At 42.3% G+C, this 15,732-nt stretch overlaps 2 protein-coding genes across 2 annotated transcripts in view; one reads left to right on the forward strand and one right to left on the reverse strand.

Moving 5' to 3' along the window:
* tpd52 (tumor protein D52) overlaps nucleotides 1-15,732 on the forward strand; it is a 327,212-nt gene that overhangs the window by 79,941 nt on the left and 231,539 nt on the right. The gene's annotated exons all lie outside the window — the stretch shown is intronic.
* Nucleotides 3,757-6,952, reverse strand: LOC308095404 (chemerin-like receptor 1). Its single transcript, XM_080442463.1, has 2 exons — nucleotides 6,930-6,952; nucleotides 3,757-5,392 (listed from the first exon to the last, which is right to left on the reverse strand). The coding sequence occupies exon 2, from the start codon at nucleotides 5,381-5,383 to the stop codon at nucleotides 4,364-4,366; it is 1,020 nt and encodes a 339-aa protein (XP_080298589.1). The 5' UTR covers nucleotides 5,384-5,392; nucleotides 6,930-6,952; the 3' UTR covers nucleotides 3,757-4,363.

Consider the following 15,732-nt stretch of genomic DNA (forward strand, 5'->3'; position numbering starts at 1 on the left):
TACCACCCTGAGGCCAACGGGGGGGTGGAAAGATTTAACCAGACACTGAAGAATGGCATCAGAGCTCACCTGGCAGATGGCTTCTCCTTCTCTACAGCTCTTCGCCGCACGCTTCTGCACTACAGAGCCTCACAGCATTCCACTACCGGTTGCTCCCCAGCATTCCTCATGTTGGGACGGGAGCTGCAGCTGCCTTTGGATCGACTGAGGGCTTCCGTGATGGTGCCACCTTCAGCTCGAGGGCGCAACAGAGTCCGCCACCGGCAGCGTCAGATGAAGCAGCGTTTCGACAGGACACGGAGGGTGAAGACTCCATCGTTCGCGGCCCTGGACTGGGTCCGCGTCCGCCGCCCTCACAGGGGCCACAAGCTGCAGTCTTTCTGGTCCACGCCTATGCAGATAACCGACCAGCTGGGGCCTGCCACTTTCCGCCTGTCCGATGGGTCACGCTGGCATGCCAGGCGCATTCGGCGAGTGCCACCACCTGCTGTCGTGGGCCGGAGGCTGCCATGCCTGTTACACCGCCTGCTGCCGCAGGTATGTGGGCTAATACTGACTTTGAGTTTACAGCAGGTGATATGGACTTGCCCCCGGTGCGCCCTGTGGCACCTGATGACCACCCGGTGGTGGTGCGCCCTCCGGCACCTAATGACCACCCGGTGGTGCCCGTGGCACGGCCAGTTCGAGACCGGGCTCGACCAGATTACCTCAAGGACTATGTTACCAATTTCTGAATGCATAAGACATTGGGGGGGTGGGGTTGTGTTTCATGGTTTTCTATGGGGGGGGGAAATGTTGTGTATGAGTGTACCGTTGTGTTTACGACACTAGACCGTAAAGTGTGACTGCTCTGTTGTTGTACCGGCTTGTAACGTGCGTTGCCAGCGTACATGTTTGTTACCCAGTAAAGATGGACCTATAAAGCTCACCCTTCTAGTAGCGTGCCTTATTATGTGGATATAACAAGTTGTAGTAATAATAATAATATGGGTAATAATAATAATAATAATAATAAGGGTAATAATAATAAGGGTAATAATAATGATGATAATAATAATAATAATAATATATATATATTTTTTTATTATTCTGAATACAACATTAATGGACTGAACCAGTCTGTCTGTCTGTCTGTCTGTCTGTCTGATATAAATTATTATATTATGAACCATACACTAACCACTTCAGACCTATTTTATACATACGCTATTTGAAAATAGCAGATCTACAAGCTCACAGTAACCGAGCTTGTAGATCTGCTATTTGTTGAACAACGTGTTGCTAATCACCGCGTTGGGAGCTTACATCTGGGGCTGTCATTACTGGACTGATATTATTTATTGGGGGGGGGGGGGTTCAGCTGTAGGCAAGTGGTACATATTGCTGGAGATAGATAGTTAGATAGACAGACGGACAGGCAGACAGACAGACAGACAGACAGACAGACAGACAGACAGACAGACCGATCTACAAGATACATAGATAGATAGATACATATACACAGACAGACAGACAGACAGACAGACCGACAGACAGACAGACCGACCGAATCACACTAACCGATGCGCTTACTTTAATTGTGATATAATAATAATAATTATAATAATCCTACACTTCGCAGATATAAATGATTATATTATGAATCACTAACCAATTCAGACGTATTTTATACATACGCTATTTGAAAATAGCAGATAAGCTCACAATAACAGTTGTTGTGAGCTTGTAGATCTGCTATTTGTTGAACAACATGCTGGAGATAGATAGTTTGATAGATAGATAGATATTTAAATAGATTTATAGACAGACAGACAGACAGACAGACAGACAGGCCTTTTTTTCGGTTTAATTTTTTTCATTTTTCTTTTCTGAAACTGCTCCATTAGCGGCGCCAAGGTGGAGCTTAGAGCTTGGGGGTCCATAGCTGAAACCCCCAAAAATGTTAGCCTAGTGGGCTATATATATGTACAGTACACGTTGTGTATTATTATGTTACAGCATGCACTTACGTGGAAAAATCCGGCTTGATATCAATAGAGAAAATGAATTCTAATACATTCTAATAAATTCATGACTGATACCAAATGAAAATATAAACTTGAAAGACCATATAAACATTAAAATTATAAGAATTCAAGTACAATTGCCAGAGATCTGGCCAAATGAAATCTCAACTGTTCTGTTTGAATGCACAAAATATGCTGATATAGAATTATTATGAGTGACCCCTTGGGCCAGGGGGGGGGGGGTTCGGGGGGGGTCCCTTTGGGGGGGGGGGGGTGTAGGAGTGGGGGGGTTTAGGAATGTGGATTACAGTAAAATTGTAATGACAAATTCCAAGATGAACTCTGCAGCCGCACTGAGGCGCTCCAAGCCGTCAGATATTCCCCGAATGTTGGTACCTGGATTGCCTTTCAATAAAACCATATTTGATGGGCATATGTATCACCTACCTGTTACTGATTTGAGAGAATTTACATTATTGTAATCAGTTCATTATTTCCTGTGTAAACCATGAATAAAACTGAAGTGTGTCATTTGGAGCGAATGGAATGGACTTCAAACGGCCCCGCCTCTGGTCCCGCCTCCGCTCCCCCCCGCCTCCCTGCGAGGTTTCGAGTAGCAGTTTCAGAGTTTCAACACTTATGGCATGCCTCTGCCGCGCTGCTGCTGTGTGTGTGTGTGCGTGTGCGCGCGCGCGTGTGTGTGTGTGTGTTCAGAGATTTGAGGAGAATGTGCTGCTGTGTGTGTGACGCTAAATCACAGTTTCAAAATAAAGTTTAACCATTGTTTTTTTTTTCAGTCTTTCAACAATAAAGTTGCTAGTTTCAAAAACGATTCCCATTTAAAAGGTTTCTAACATGGAAAACAAAATAATACCCAAGGAGAACAGTGCCAAAATGCATATTCTGAAAGTGTGTTTGTGACCAATTTGAAACTCTGAAAAGGTGTTGACGAAACACTGTAAAATGTGTTTGCAAGGATTTGAGAAACACTTTCAGCCTATCAACACTTTTTTTCAAAGATTCAAAACCAGTTCTCAGTCTTGAAATTATTTTCAAGCCTTTTGAACCCTTTATTTTAAGTCAGGAGTTTACAAGGTTTCACACATGTAAAACAAAATAATACCCAGGGAGAACAGTGCCAAAATGCATATTCTGAAAGTGTGTTTGTGACAAATTTGAAACTCTGAAAATGTGTTGGCGAAACACTGTAAAATATTTGTTCAGAGTTTTGAATTTTTTTTTCGGCCTATCAACACTTTTTTCAGAGATTCAACACTTTTTTCAGAGATTCAACACTTTTTTCAGAGATTCGAAACGAGTTTTCAGTCTTGCAAAAAAGGTTTTCAAGGTTCTGAAACCTTTATTTGAAGTTAGGAGTATTGGCAGTGATCCGATTCCATAATTCTGATGCATGGAATGCAATGACAACTAATTATTTACGTCAATGCCTTCTGTACAGTTCCCCTGTTGCACAAGTTCCACTTTGTAGTACAGGGGTCTTCAACAGGGGTCCGGGACCCCCTAGGGAGTGAATATCTTACGCCATAGGCTTAAGTGCTTTCTATGAGTGAATTGAAGGGTTAGTTCACTAGAATAGAAAATTACCTGTTAGTCAGAGAAGCCTATACGGGAGTGACGTACCTCCGTAAACCGCCCGGCGACAATACTTATCTCAATTACTCTTTCCAGCAACCTCAATACTCTGTGTCTCAGTCCTTGAGTTGGTAAATATGTTAATTGTCATTTATTGCATCACATTTTACAATAGAAGCGTAATTACATCAGCGCCATTCAAACTTACAAATTGGTGTGTAGCTTGAAATGCAAATGCCATTGTATATGTGCCAAGTGCCAACAGTGTACACTGTTACAAATGAAGACAATAGTCTCATTAGACTTTTACTGTTGCATTACTGTTGCATTAATACTATTGTGATAATGCTCATTGGTGAGGAATGTAAAACATCAACATATTAAAATGTATTCTCTCTTCACTTGTGAATACAGACAACTACAGTACATGTTTGTTAAATTATTTCAAGTTAAAAAGAAAATGACAGATAGTCAAGTGTTCACCAACTCATTATGCCTTTATGGTATATTTAAGGGCAGAGAGACTCTTTATCTAAATGAATAGCCTTATTGAGTATACTTCTGTCCAAAGCTGAGAAATAATAAGTAGTCTGAGACAGTGGTTCTCAAACTGTGAGCTTGTATATCTGCTAAAACTTTAATAGCCAAAGCATAAAATATGGATAAAGTGATTTTTTTGAGGACCCCCTGGACCCCCTCCCAGGACCCCGGGGGTCCCCGGACCCCACTTTGAGAACTGGTCTAAGAGATGTGCCATTTTGTTTTTAAAAAGCTTGAGATGTAGATGTTATTTTACTTTCAGAGGGCCTCTCTTCACTGAGAGCATTTTCAATTTTGGAAACAAAAGAGTTCAGCAATCTCTGCTTAATGTCTTTGCCCATGAATGCATAGAGAAATGGGTTCATGCAACTGTTTGCACTTGCGAGAGTCACTGATATCTTTATTCCAGTTGACGTGAATGTGTGGTCACTGGGGTTAATATCTAGTAAAATGAAGATGTGGTAGGGAAGCCAAGACATGACAAATGTGACTATCAGGGCAGTCATGACTTTGAAGGGCTTAGTGGACCTGGCCATCTTGTTGTTCTGTAGCCTGACAATGATAAGAGTATAACACACAGTTATGATTACAAGTGGCAATACAAAGCCTAGAACAAATCGAATGACAGGAAGACTTATATTGCTGTTGGGTCGAACATTTTCAAAGTTGTTGTAACATTTAATAACCTGCTCATTATCAGATGTAACATCACGAACCACTAAGGAGGGAATGCTCAGCAGCATAGAAAACAGCCAGGCAACAACTACTGCAACGGCTGCCTTTTTCACTGTACGATTGTTTTGGGCCCAGACCGCACGCACAACAGCCACACAACGGTCAACACTGATGAGTACCATTAGGAAAATGCTGCTGAACATGTTGAGGAACAAAACAAAGGAGGCGAACTTGCACATGAAAAGTCCAAAAATCCAAGATCCTGTTGCTGTCAGAGTGATGTTGAAAGGGAGAGTTGCGCAGAAGATGAAGTCGGAGACGGCCAGGCTGAGGTACCACGTTGTGGTGACTGTCTGCTTTTTCATCTTGAAGCAAATAACCCACATGACCGCGCCATTCCCCACAATCCCTAGCAGGAAGATGATCACATTTATCACAACCAGAGTGACACACGATGCGTGGGTAATGCACAACGGTGAAGTCTTGTTGAGGCTGAATGGATCTGGATTCTCGTAGTCATAATCAAATTCATATTCGCTGGTAGGTAACGCTGATGGCACAGATGTCATGGTGCACTCCTACAGAAAAGGAAATACATTGATGTGTTCAAGTTGAAGCTTCACTTCATGTAAGATTTGTTTTAATCAATAAAATGTAATTTAGTCCAATCTGTGTGGTAGAGTATGTTATTTACTTATACAATATAACTTACAATTGGGGTGGTTGTATTTTGTCTCCCTGTTCTTCTATTGAGACATTTAGATTGTGTCAAAGGTCATGTCTCACCTAGACATGGTCAAGATTTAATTTATCCCCCGAGCAAGAGGGCCATTAGCTCAATGGTAAAAATGTCAGTTCTTAAGCAGGAAACCAGGTTCAAATCTGGGTTAGAAGAGGAAGTTACAAAATGCTGCTTTAAGCAACATTGTCATACCACAAGGGTGCGTGTGTATCAGTTGCACATTTTGGGCTGCAGAAGAAAAGTCTCCCTTACCATATAGGTTCCCTGATTGTATTTACAGTAATATATAAACACTACAGACCATTTAGAATTAGAATAACTGCAAAATCAAGGTCAATGATAGATTCATTAATTCATTGTTGGTACTGTTTCAACATTGAACACAATTATAATTACACCACCTTTACATTCTGTACTTGCTTATAATGTATTCTGTCCAACTGGTATGATCGTATCATTAGAAACTATTGTGAACATTTTTCAGTTGTTGGGTGTAAATGATGCCAACTGTGTTGTTGTTGTTGTATTTAAAGCTGTAACTTTTCTCTTCTACCCCAGATTTTAACCCGGTTTCCTGCACAAGTGCTGAATCTTTTACCATTGAGCTAATAGAGCCGGCCTGCTTGCTCAGGGGATAAATTGAATATTGACCTTCAGGTCAAACTTCGTGTCAGATGTGTCTAGGTGACCTTTGACACGATCTAAATGTCTTAATAGAAGAGCAGGGAGACAAAATACAACCACCCCAATTGTATGAGTTATATTGTATTAACTCTATAATACATACATAATACATACTCTACCATACAGAAAAATAACGTTTTATTGATGAATGAAAGGGAGTCCCATCAAAACGGGCAAACTTCAAGCACACTCGAGCAAGGACTTAGTTATAAAGCCTTTAATATGCTGACAGGGCTACTACATATTAAAAACAATAAAATGCCACTATAGACGCTGACCGTTTCGACAACACAATGTCTTCTTCAGGGCGTGGCTATCCGGGTTAATAACATTTTATTTATACATAGTGCCGCTTTAATTGAGAATTTTGGTTCAGAGTTTAGCAATTGTGGAAAAACTGGTAACACGGATGAGAAAAAACGTCAGTGTTTTTGTGACATGGTGATTACAGTATCAGTCTCTATCTATTTAAAATAATGTTTTTTGAAACACAGGTAAAAAAAGAAGCTTAATGAGGCTTAATGAGATCAAATACAATGGAACATTTTAATTGACAAAAGTAGACATGTGCATAGGTGAAGGCCAGAAAGAAAACAAACCGAGAGATTCCTGCACACTGCTGATATATTAGCAATTTAAATAGGACAAATAATAATAATAAGTAATAAGCCTACTGTAAGTTCACTCACCTCACACAAGACTGCCCGTTGAGAGTAGATCTGGGTATGCAGTAGAAAGAAGAAGTCTCTTACCATTTATACTTCTCAAATTCAGTCCACAGGGGGTGGGGTGAATACCGATCCTTAATATCTTTCGTCATCATGTGTGGTCATCACGTCAGCCGTCAGTTGTGTCTTGACTTGCTCCGTTTCCTGGGCAACCAGGGCTGTGGTGACATTTATGCACAATGTTTATAACGACAAATCCGTGTGGCAACGAGGTTAACCTGCTATCTAATATTGTTGACATACCAGAAGGAGCCCATCAGACCAAAACAACGTTGCAGGCTGCCTGATGGCACAGTCACTCTTAACCATGTATTCACACTTACAAATGGAAAATGTCACACTTTAGAATCTATCAATCTAATTTTGTACCATTTTCTGATGGATCTAAGGTTTAGATCCTTCAGAAAATGGTACAAAATGAGACCCATCAAGGACATTTCAACAACAAGGCAATAAAGTCCTTTACATGAAACATTGAGCATCAAGACACGGAGCAAAACTAGAAAAGTGTGCTCCTTGGAGGGCAGATCTCCACCAGGTTGGGTTTGCCTACCCAGAGCTGTGTCAGTTCTGGGGTTAGCCCCTTAAACCCCAGCATCCGCATTGAGCATAGAGCCCTGAGGGACTCCACTAGACCAGTGTTTCCCAACCCCGGCAATCAGACCTTTTTTGGGCCGCGAGGATATGCCGAGGTGTGCCGTTTTAAACTTCGAATGAAAAAGAAAGAAATCAACCCCCTCCCCCCAGAACAATAGATGCGTCGTGGGCTGCTGCTGCCTTAAGCCATTGCTCATCGTCCGTCGCGGACACACATCCAGTGAATCGACCCTCGCACATATAAATGCAAATGTGTGGCTTTGTCTTCATGGGGCCATCTGTACTCGCCTGGCAGGTACTCAGGGGTGAAAGTGGGTCGGAACGGGCCGATACGGCGCAGAGTCCTGCAATGGGCCGGGTACCCGCGGATAACCGACGGGTACCCGCGTTTGACGGGTGAAAACGGGTGAAAAATTTACTTTGATAAGATCACGGGTACGGGGACGGGCGGTACTGAACTAATCGCGGGCGGGTATCATTTTATTGTGAAAATCAGAGAGCACTGTTTCCGCCCAAACAACGTCACTTGTGTAACTTAACACAGCACAACGGCATGGAGCACGCTGGTCAGTTATCTTAACTCACAAAAACACATTGAACATCCTGTTAAACCTTCAAATTAAAACCATCTGATGTCGTAAACAACGACACATGTGTGCTGCGTAGATGCGCGTTCGTGCGCGTGGCTTAAGCTCGCTCCTCCGTCTTCACTTGATTTCTGTACAAACCTGACCACTGAATGTAGCGCTGTTGTTGAAGGCTGCTATCTTTTTCAACACACTTTTCAATAGGATTTACATTTTACACAGGTAAACGGACAGACAACGGGTCGTTTATTTGACGGGCGGGGCGGGTCTGGTTCGTATTTTGAAATAATCACGTGTGACGGGTCGGTCTACGGATCTGAGTATTGACGGGCGGGGCGGGCGCGGGTTCTCAAAATTGGACCCGTGCAGGACTCTGATACGGCGGACCTGAACATTGTACCGGCGAAGAGGGGCTGTCCTGTCCCAAAAGCCCATGTTATAACCTGCCATGATGAATGTCCAACAATAAAACACTACATAAGTGTTAGATTTCTTATAAAGTGCTTCTAAATCGCTCCAGGGTGGTAGTGTGAACGTAATCCGTGTAATTTGTGGTGTTTAATTACTCCACGGCTGCAGCGACGTTGGCTGACTGGGGTAACCGAAAGTCTCGCCCCAAAGCACGCTACCCCCATTTGTTTTCGCGGACCAGCGGTTCTTGTATTTGTTTTACTGAGGATAAGGTTAGAAATAAGTTTAGGATTAGGCATAGTTTTACTGATGTTACGTTTAAGAATAAGGTTAGGTTTAGACATAGTTTACTGAGGTTACGTTTAGGAATACCAGGTGGGCGACTGTGTTTTGGGGCGAGTGTTTTGGTATCCGTCTGTAGTGGTCAACTGGGAGCTCCGTGTGTGCTTGTCATCAGTCTCAGCCAGGACACAAACTCTGTGTTCAGCAAAACAAGCTCAAGTTTCAAGACAGTTGTATTGTGGCCTAATTTTTTATTTTATTTTTAAAAATATATATATATTTTTTTTTTCTAAAAAAGGACTGAAGTTTCAAACAAAGACACTGTCACTTTCCTTTTTTTTCTTTTTAAAGTTATTTGTTGAGTGAGTGCTGTCATAAATGTTTGGATGTTGTGTTTTTAGAAGTATATTGGGTTTAGTACAAAGAAGTTTTACTCTGGTAAGGTGAAATCAGACTCCTCCAGTCAGCAGTGCACTGACCCAAGTATATTTATATATTTGTAGGCCAAAGACATGTTGTAATGTTTCTTTATTACATCTTGTGTACATGAGAGTAAATATTTTGTAGCAGCGATACATTTGTATTGCTGCTACAATACATACACACACTGTATGCACACCGTATATCTAGGTGTGCCCTGGGATCTTTTGGCTATGCCAGGTGTGCCTTGGCACCAACAAGGTTGGGAAACATTGCGCTAGACCATATGGGGTTGAAGTGGTAAAGCCACCAGGACAGAAGGAAGCTGTGGGGGTCAGGGGTCATCCACATGTACGTATCTGTGGCAAGACATTTGTCTGTGTCCATGTCTGTGGCTATTTTGGTTATAATGTCTACATATTAACTATCCCAGGGGTCTTCAACAGGGGGTCCGGGACCCCTAGGGGGTCCTCAGAGTTACTACAGGGGGTCCGCCAAATCTTTGGGTGATATGATTTTTTTTAAACCTTAACCACTTGAACCCTAGCATCTCTTTTCTGAGGAGAACTTTAGCCTCCTCAAAGTGGTATAGGTGTAGAGGGAAAAACAGAGCAGACCAAGTAAACAAAAAAAGTTTAATCTGAAACACAATGTTATACCATAGAGGGGGTCCCTTCTTCATCTCTCTCTCAGCTACGGGGTCCTTGGCCTGAAAACGTTGAATACTGTACTTATGTACAATTTTGAGGTATATCCAATTTTCAGTACTTTTACTTCTACTCCACTACATCTCAGAGCCAAATATTGTACTTCTACTCCACTACAATTATTTGAAAACTTTAGTGACTAGTTACTTTGCAGACATAAATTATTACATTATAAAACCACCGTAGCCCTATTTTATACCTAGGCTATTTGAAAATGATGTACAAGCTCGCGACGTGTTGTGAGCTTGTAGATCTGCTATTTTCAAACAATTTAGTATTTTAACTTTTAGTACTTTAAGTACATTCTGATTCCAATACTTTTGTTCTTTTACTAAAGTAAATTTTGAATTCTGGACTTTTACTAAACAGAGTACTTCTACATTGCAGTATTGACAATTTTACTTAAGTAGAACATAGTACTTTTTCCACCACTGCTAAATATTCACAATCATTTTTAAAATAATTTGTTTTGAATGATTTTGGTGACTCGTAAGTTTTGGGATGACATGCTCATTAATATGTTGGGTGAGATTTGTCGTATTGGTATCCGTACATGATAGCATCAGGTGACACAATCAGGTGTCACCTGATTGTGACACCTGATCTGATTGTGACACCTGATTGTGACATACCTGATCTGTCACAGATATAGAAACCTAGGTACCTCATTGGCCTCTGCAGTTCATTGGAGCGACATGCTTGGTATGGTATATTTCCGGGGGGAACGGGCACTGGCCAATCACAGCGTGTTGACTACTGGCCAACCACAGCGCGTCTTTTCCAGGACTTGTCAGAATCTAGTTGTCCCGCCCCCACCTGCGTCTGATTGGCCTACTGAACGCCCCCTTCTGTGACGCACACGGACATTTCCAGCTGCCCCCCAGAAGCATAGAGGAAGCGGAAGTGCGTCCGAGATGCCGACGCTTCAGAGCCAGAGGAGGCGTCTACCTTTATATGGCTATGTGATCTGTCACCAGGTATGATAGCATCAGGTGACACAAGACATGATAGCATCAGGTGACACAAGACAAGACACACAGCTGGAAGTAATGTTTGCTAACTGTAGCTGCCTTAATTCCCTGAAAACGTCTTTCAATCCTTTGTGGGAGAAAAACATTTTAATTCCTTTGAAAGACTATTGGAGTGTATGAGGTGTGGTCGGACAATGAAATAATGTCAACGGTATGTGAGTGCATGTCATCTGCTGAGAAGATGCTGTTTGCTACCAAAGAAAAGTAGGGCAGAAGTGGGCAAGTAAAGCTAGCTAATTTTCATCAATTGAGAAAAAGTGTTTCAAAGTGTCCAATAATAGCTAGAACAGACCACAGCCATAATCCATTGAAATCCATTATTATTAACAACTATGCAGTGATAGTGAAGAAAGGGAACCTGGAAAGACGCTTTCTGATAAACCACAAATCATTTGACTAGATCTTTCCAGACAAATCGTTTGGCTAGATCTTTCCAGCAGATAGAAGAACTGAGAAAAATAAATAAGGAACTGAAATCTCAGCCAAATGTATTTGTGTACCATAAACGGAACTGGACAGATAGATCAGATGTCATCAGTATTCTAAGTATGTATTTGTCTCATCAGTGACGGTGAAGAAAGGGAACTCGGAAAGACACTTGCGGACAAATCGCAAATCATTTGACTAGACATTTCCAGCAGACAGAGAACAGAGAAAAATAAATAGACTAAGGAACTGAAACTTCAACCATTTTTTACCATATAAAATATCAAGTGCACTTGTGCAATCATCAGTATTTTAAGTCCCATAAATCATGTTTGTATTATTGTTTGATGTGCATAACACTTATTCATGATTTATCTTTTTTTTGTATTCATACTCAAACTATTGACCTATTCTCTTTGCATCATTTGAACTAGCGGTCTAATAAGATGAAAAGGCAGTGGCTAAATAGATCTCATGCCCAAAATGAGACTGTTGGGGCCCAGAGCAGAAAAAGAAATAAAGATTTTTTTTTTAAGATTCTGGTAAAATTATTGACCAGTTATTTTTTTATGTCAGTGACAAAAAATAAACGTATCAACTCGCTTCCAGCGTCCCCAAGACTTCTCTGTACGCTGTAAGGTGGGCTGTACCGCCCCATTGAGAAACACTAGTTTAGGGTAAGGGTGCACACAGGATTTGGCATGGCATGCTGCATAGAAAGCAACAGGAGGCAGGATTTGTTTGGGTTGGTGGACATGTTTGATAAGACATGAACTGTGACAGCCGGCTTATGGATACATACATGTTTATTATATGGCACCCTGTGGGGAAAGCACACACGCTCTTGGAAACACACACGCTCATTTATGAACGCTCATTTATGCACGCACACACGCACATGCACACACACACACACACACACACACACACACACACACACACACACACACACACACACACACACACACACACACACACACACACACACACACACACACACACACACACACACTGCACGCATGCACCAATTACTGTATGGAGAACAATACAGTCACATGCACACTCTTTCCCCACATTTACACATGCCCTCTCTCTCTCTCCCTGTTTGTCTCTCTTCCCCCGTCTCTCTCTCTCTCTCTCTCTCTCTCTCTCTCTGTCTATCTGTCTGCCTCTCTCTCTCTCACATTCACTTTCACTTTCTTTCCCACACACAATGTTATCTCTCTCTGCCTACATGCAAACACCCCCCCCCCCCACACACACACACAGGGTGAGGCTGTGCAGAGCAGATGGGATATACCTCAGGCGGTCATTTGCGACACCCTCTCTCTCTCACTCACACACACACACACACACACACGCACACGCACACGCACACGCACACGCACACGCACACGCGCACACGCACACACACACACACACACACACACACACACACACACACACTGACATATCTCGCAGTGCAAAGTCGCAGACACGCACGCACGCGCACACGCACACACACACACACACACACACACACACACACACACACACACACACACACACACACACACACACACACACACACACACACACACACACACACACACACACACACACACACACACTGCACGTGACAGTGCCTCGCTGGGCCGTTGGTTCTCAGCAGTGACACAGCGGAGCTTTGATCCAGTGAAGACGGGACAAGATGGGTGTGTGACACAGTGTGACAGTGTGACAGTGTGTGATCCACCAGGACAGTATGTTCAGCCGCCCTGCACAGTGTGTGACCCCAAGTGACACGTGATCTGGTGACACAGTCGGCGTTCACACCTCATCTTCTAATCTATGCCTATACACCAGAACGTGGGAAATGGCAGCATTTCTATTCTATACTTCCATACATCCAAAGTACAACAGTGGTTCTCAAAGTGAGGTTTGGGGACATGGCCTCAATATCAGTTTAACCACTTTAACATGATTTTATACTTCAGATATTTTCAACTTTTTTGGAAAAGTCGGAATAATTCATTCTTCTCTTTCGGGGGGGGGGGGGGGGGGGGCAATTTGGGGGTCCTTGACATGAAGAAGTTTGAGAACCATTGCTTTTCAATGTGCATTACATTCACCCATTCACACCGACAGTGGAGCTAACCATGCTCATCGGGAGCAGTTAGGAGTTCCGTGTCTTGCTCAAGGACACTTGTGTCGTGTGTCTGATGCTAACCTGTACGTCTCAGAGTGGATGGATGATGTTGAAGATATTCCAGCAACCCTGAAACATAAGAAAACACAGAGAGGAGCGCGTCTTTCTGGCAGATGAATGAAACCCTGGAATTACATTAAAGTTGAGGATCTAATAAATGTAGATGAACATCGTTTATGTTGTTTAGGTGAGGCGCTTCAACCACTTAAGCACTATACTATGTATACTTTATCATACGACAAACAACTGGAATAACCGAGCTCAGTACGCATCACAATGCAAGCCTGTAGATCTGCTATTGTTGACATTTCTTTATGGATGGATGATGGATGTCTGTCAAAGCGAAGAAATCCTGTGCGATCATACAGTATAATCCTTTTGAGCATGAGGACCGGGGTTCGAATCCGAACCCTGTCTTGTCTCGCACGTCTCTCTCTCTCTCTCTCTCTCTCTCTCTCTCTCTCTCTGCCCTGCCCTTGGTTTCCTGTCTCTCTACACTGACCCATAATAAAGCATAGCAAATGCCAAAAATACCTCTTTAAAAAAAAAAAAATTGCAGTCACCTGCCGACCTAGACACTCCAGACCCATGAAGACATATTGCTGCTATTGTAAAAAAAATTGTCTCACAGGAGAATCATTTGGACGGCAGCCCAGGTATGAGGCCTCGTCCTCATGATGCTAATGGACAGTGTTGAGTGTTGTCCTTTTGAAATGTACACCCGTGGTTTATAACTTTTTTTTTCAATTTCAAGGACCCCCACTTTGACATGCATTAGGATTTGCATTTTCATCTCTTCGGGACCCCAACATTGTGCAATCCTCAGTGCTAATCTCACTCTGGGAGTGTACAGACTCTCAGAGTTGCATACCCGTAAGGGTCCATTTTGGTGCGGATCTCACATTGAGAACCACTGATTTTTCAGTAGAATAACCTGACCCCAGCTTTTCCAGTAGAAGGATTCAAACTCTATTCAGACATAGCCACACGTCAAAACACGAAACACAAATGACCGGGGTAGGGAAGCCGGACGGGGAGGGTGATATTTGTCACTGCACGTACTGGCGCAAGTTGCATAAAAACACAAAACACAAAAGGCTGCTGTGCCATTTGTATCTGAGTGACAGGCAAACATTGCACTTTGCTTTTCTTCAATATAGATTTCCACCCTGTGACCCTGTGCACATCAAGAGAACTGAGCAACAATACACACAAAATGTCTGTGAATGACCAGCAATTGTATTATTATGATAGTTGTCTTTAAGTCATAATAAAAGGCTTATAATTTGTTACAATTGCATTATGAGTGCTTACAGCTTTATAAGCAAAGCACAATGCATTTATACTTGACCTTATACGTCTTAAAAATAAATTATAATCTATTGTTATTGTCTATTATTATTACAGAGCAGAGTATGTATGAGTTGTGTTAACTATAATTATGCAGTGTTATAAGCAGATTATGAATAATTATTGACAAAGGGCGTCAGTAGGAAGTGTTACCAACAGTTGCATCAGACTTTTATCCCCCAAAAAACATGACAAGCTAGCGTATTGTGCGGGGCCAGCTGAGCATTGGAGAGCAGGCCCATTGCCAACCATGTACGCTCTGTCTAGGGGCCAAGTTTGTTTTGAAAGTCTTTGAGAAGCTTTCATATGAAAGAAAGAAAATGCTCATCACTTTATAGCACATCAATTCATTGAGTGTAGGGTGTTTTATTCATCAATTCATTCTTATACATTTGAAAAGTTGTGAAACGGGACATTCTACTTTTGGTACTTTAAGTATATTTTGATACCAATACGTTTGTACTTTTACTCAAGTCAATTTTAAATTTTTTACTTAGTACAGAGTATTTCTACATTGCAGTATTGATACTTTTACTTAAGTACAAAATGTGAGTACTTTTTCCACCACTGCCAACAGCACCCGCCAATGAAGGTCATTTCAGAAAGAGCTGCTCGGAGGAGGAGAGACAGAGACAGACTGGCACCCTGCCCGTTAGGACGAGGCCTCCTCCCTGCAATCTGTCTTTCCAAAAGCATCCTGCCAGCCCCTCAGAGGAGCGTCAAAGTGTTAATAATACACATGATCGAGATGGTGTGTGTGTGTGT

The sequence above is a fragment of the Gymnoscopelus braueri genome (assembly GCF_963280865.1).
Source record: "Gymnoscopelus braueri genome assembly, chromosome: 11".
Taxonomy (NCBI): domain Eukaryota; kingdom Metazoa; phylum Chordata; class Actinopteri; order Myctophiformes; family Myctophidae; genus Gymnoscopelus; species Gymnoscopelus braueri.

Bases quoted from the DNA above. Each gene is read 5' to 3' on its own strand.
- LOC308095404 (XM_080442463.1), bottom strand. From the start codon at position 5,383: ATGACATCTGTGCCATCAGCGTTACCTACCAGCGAATATGAATTTGAT.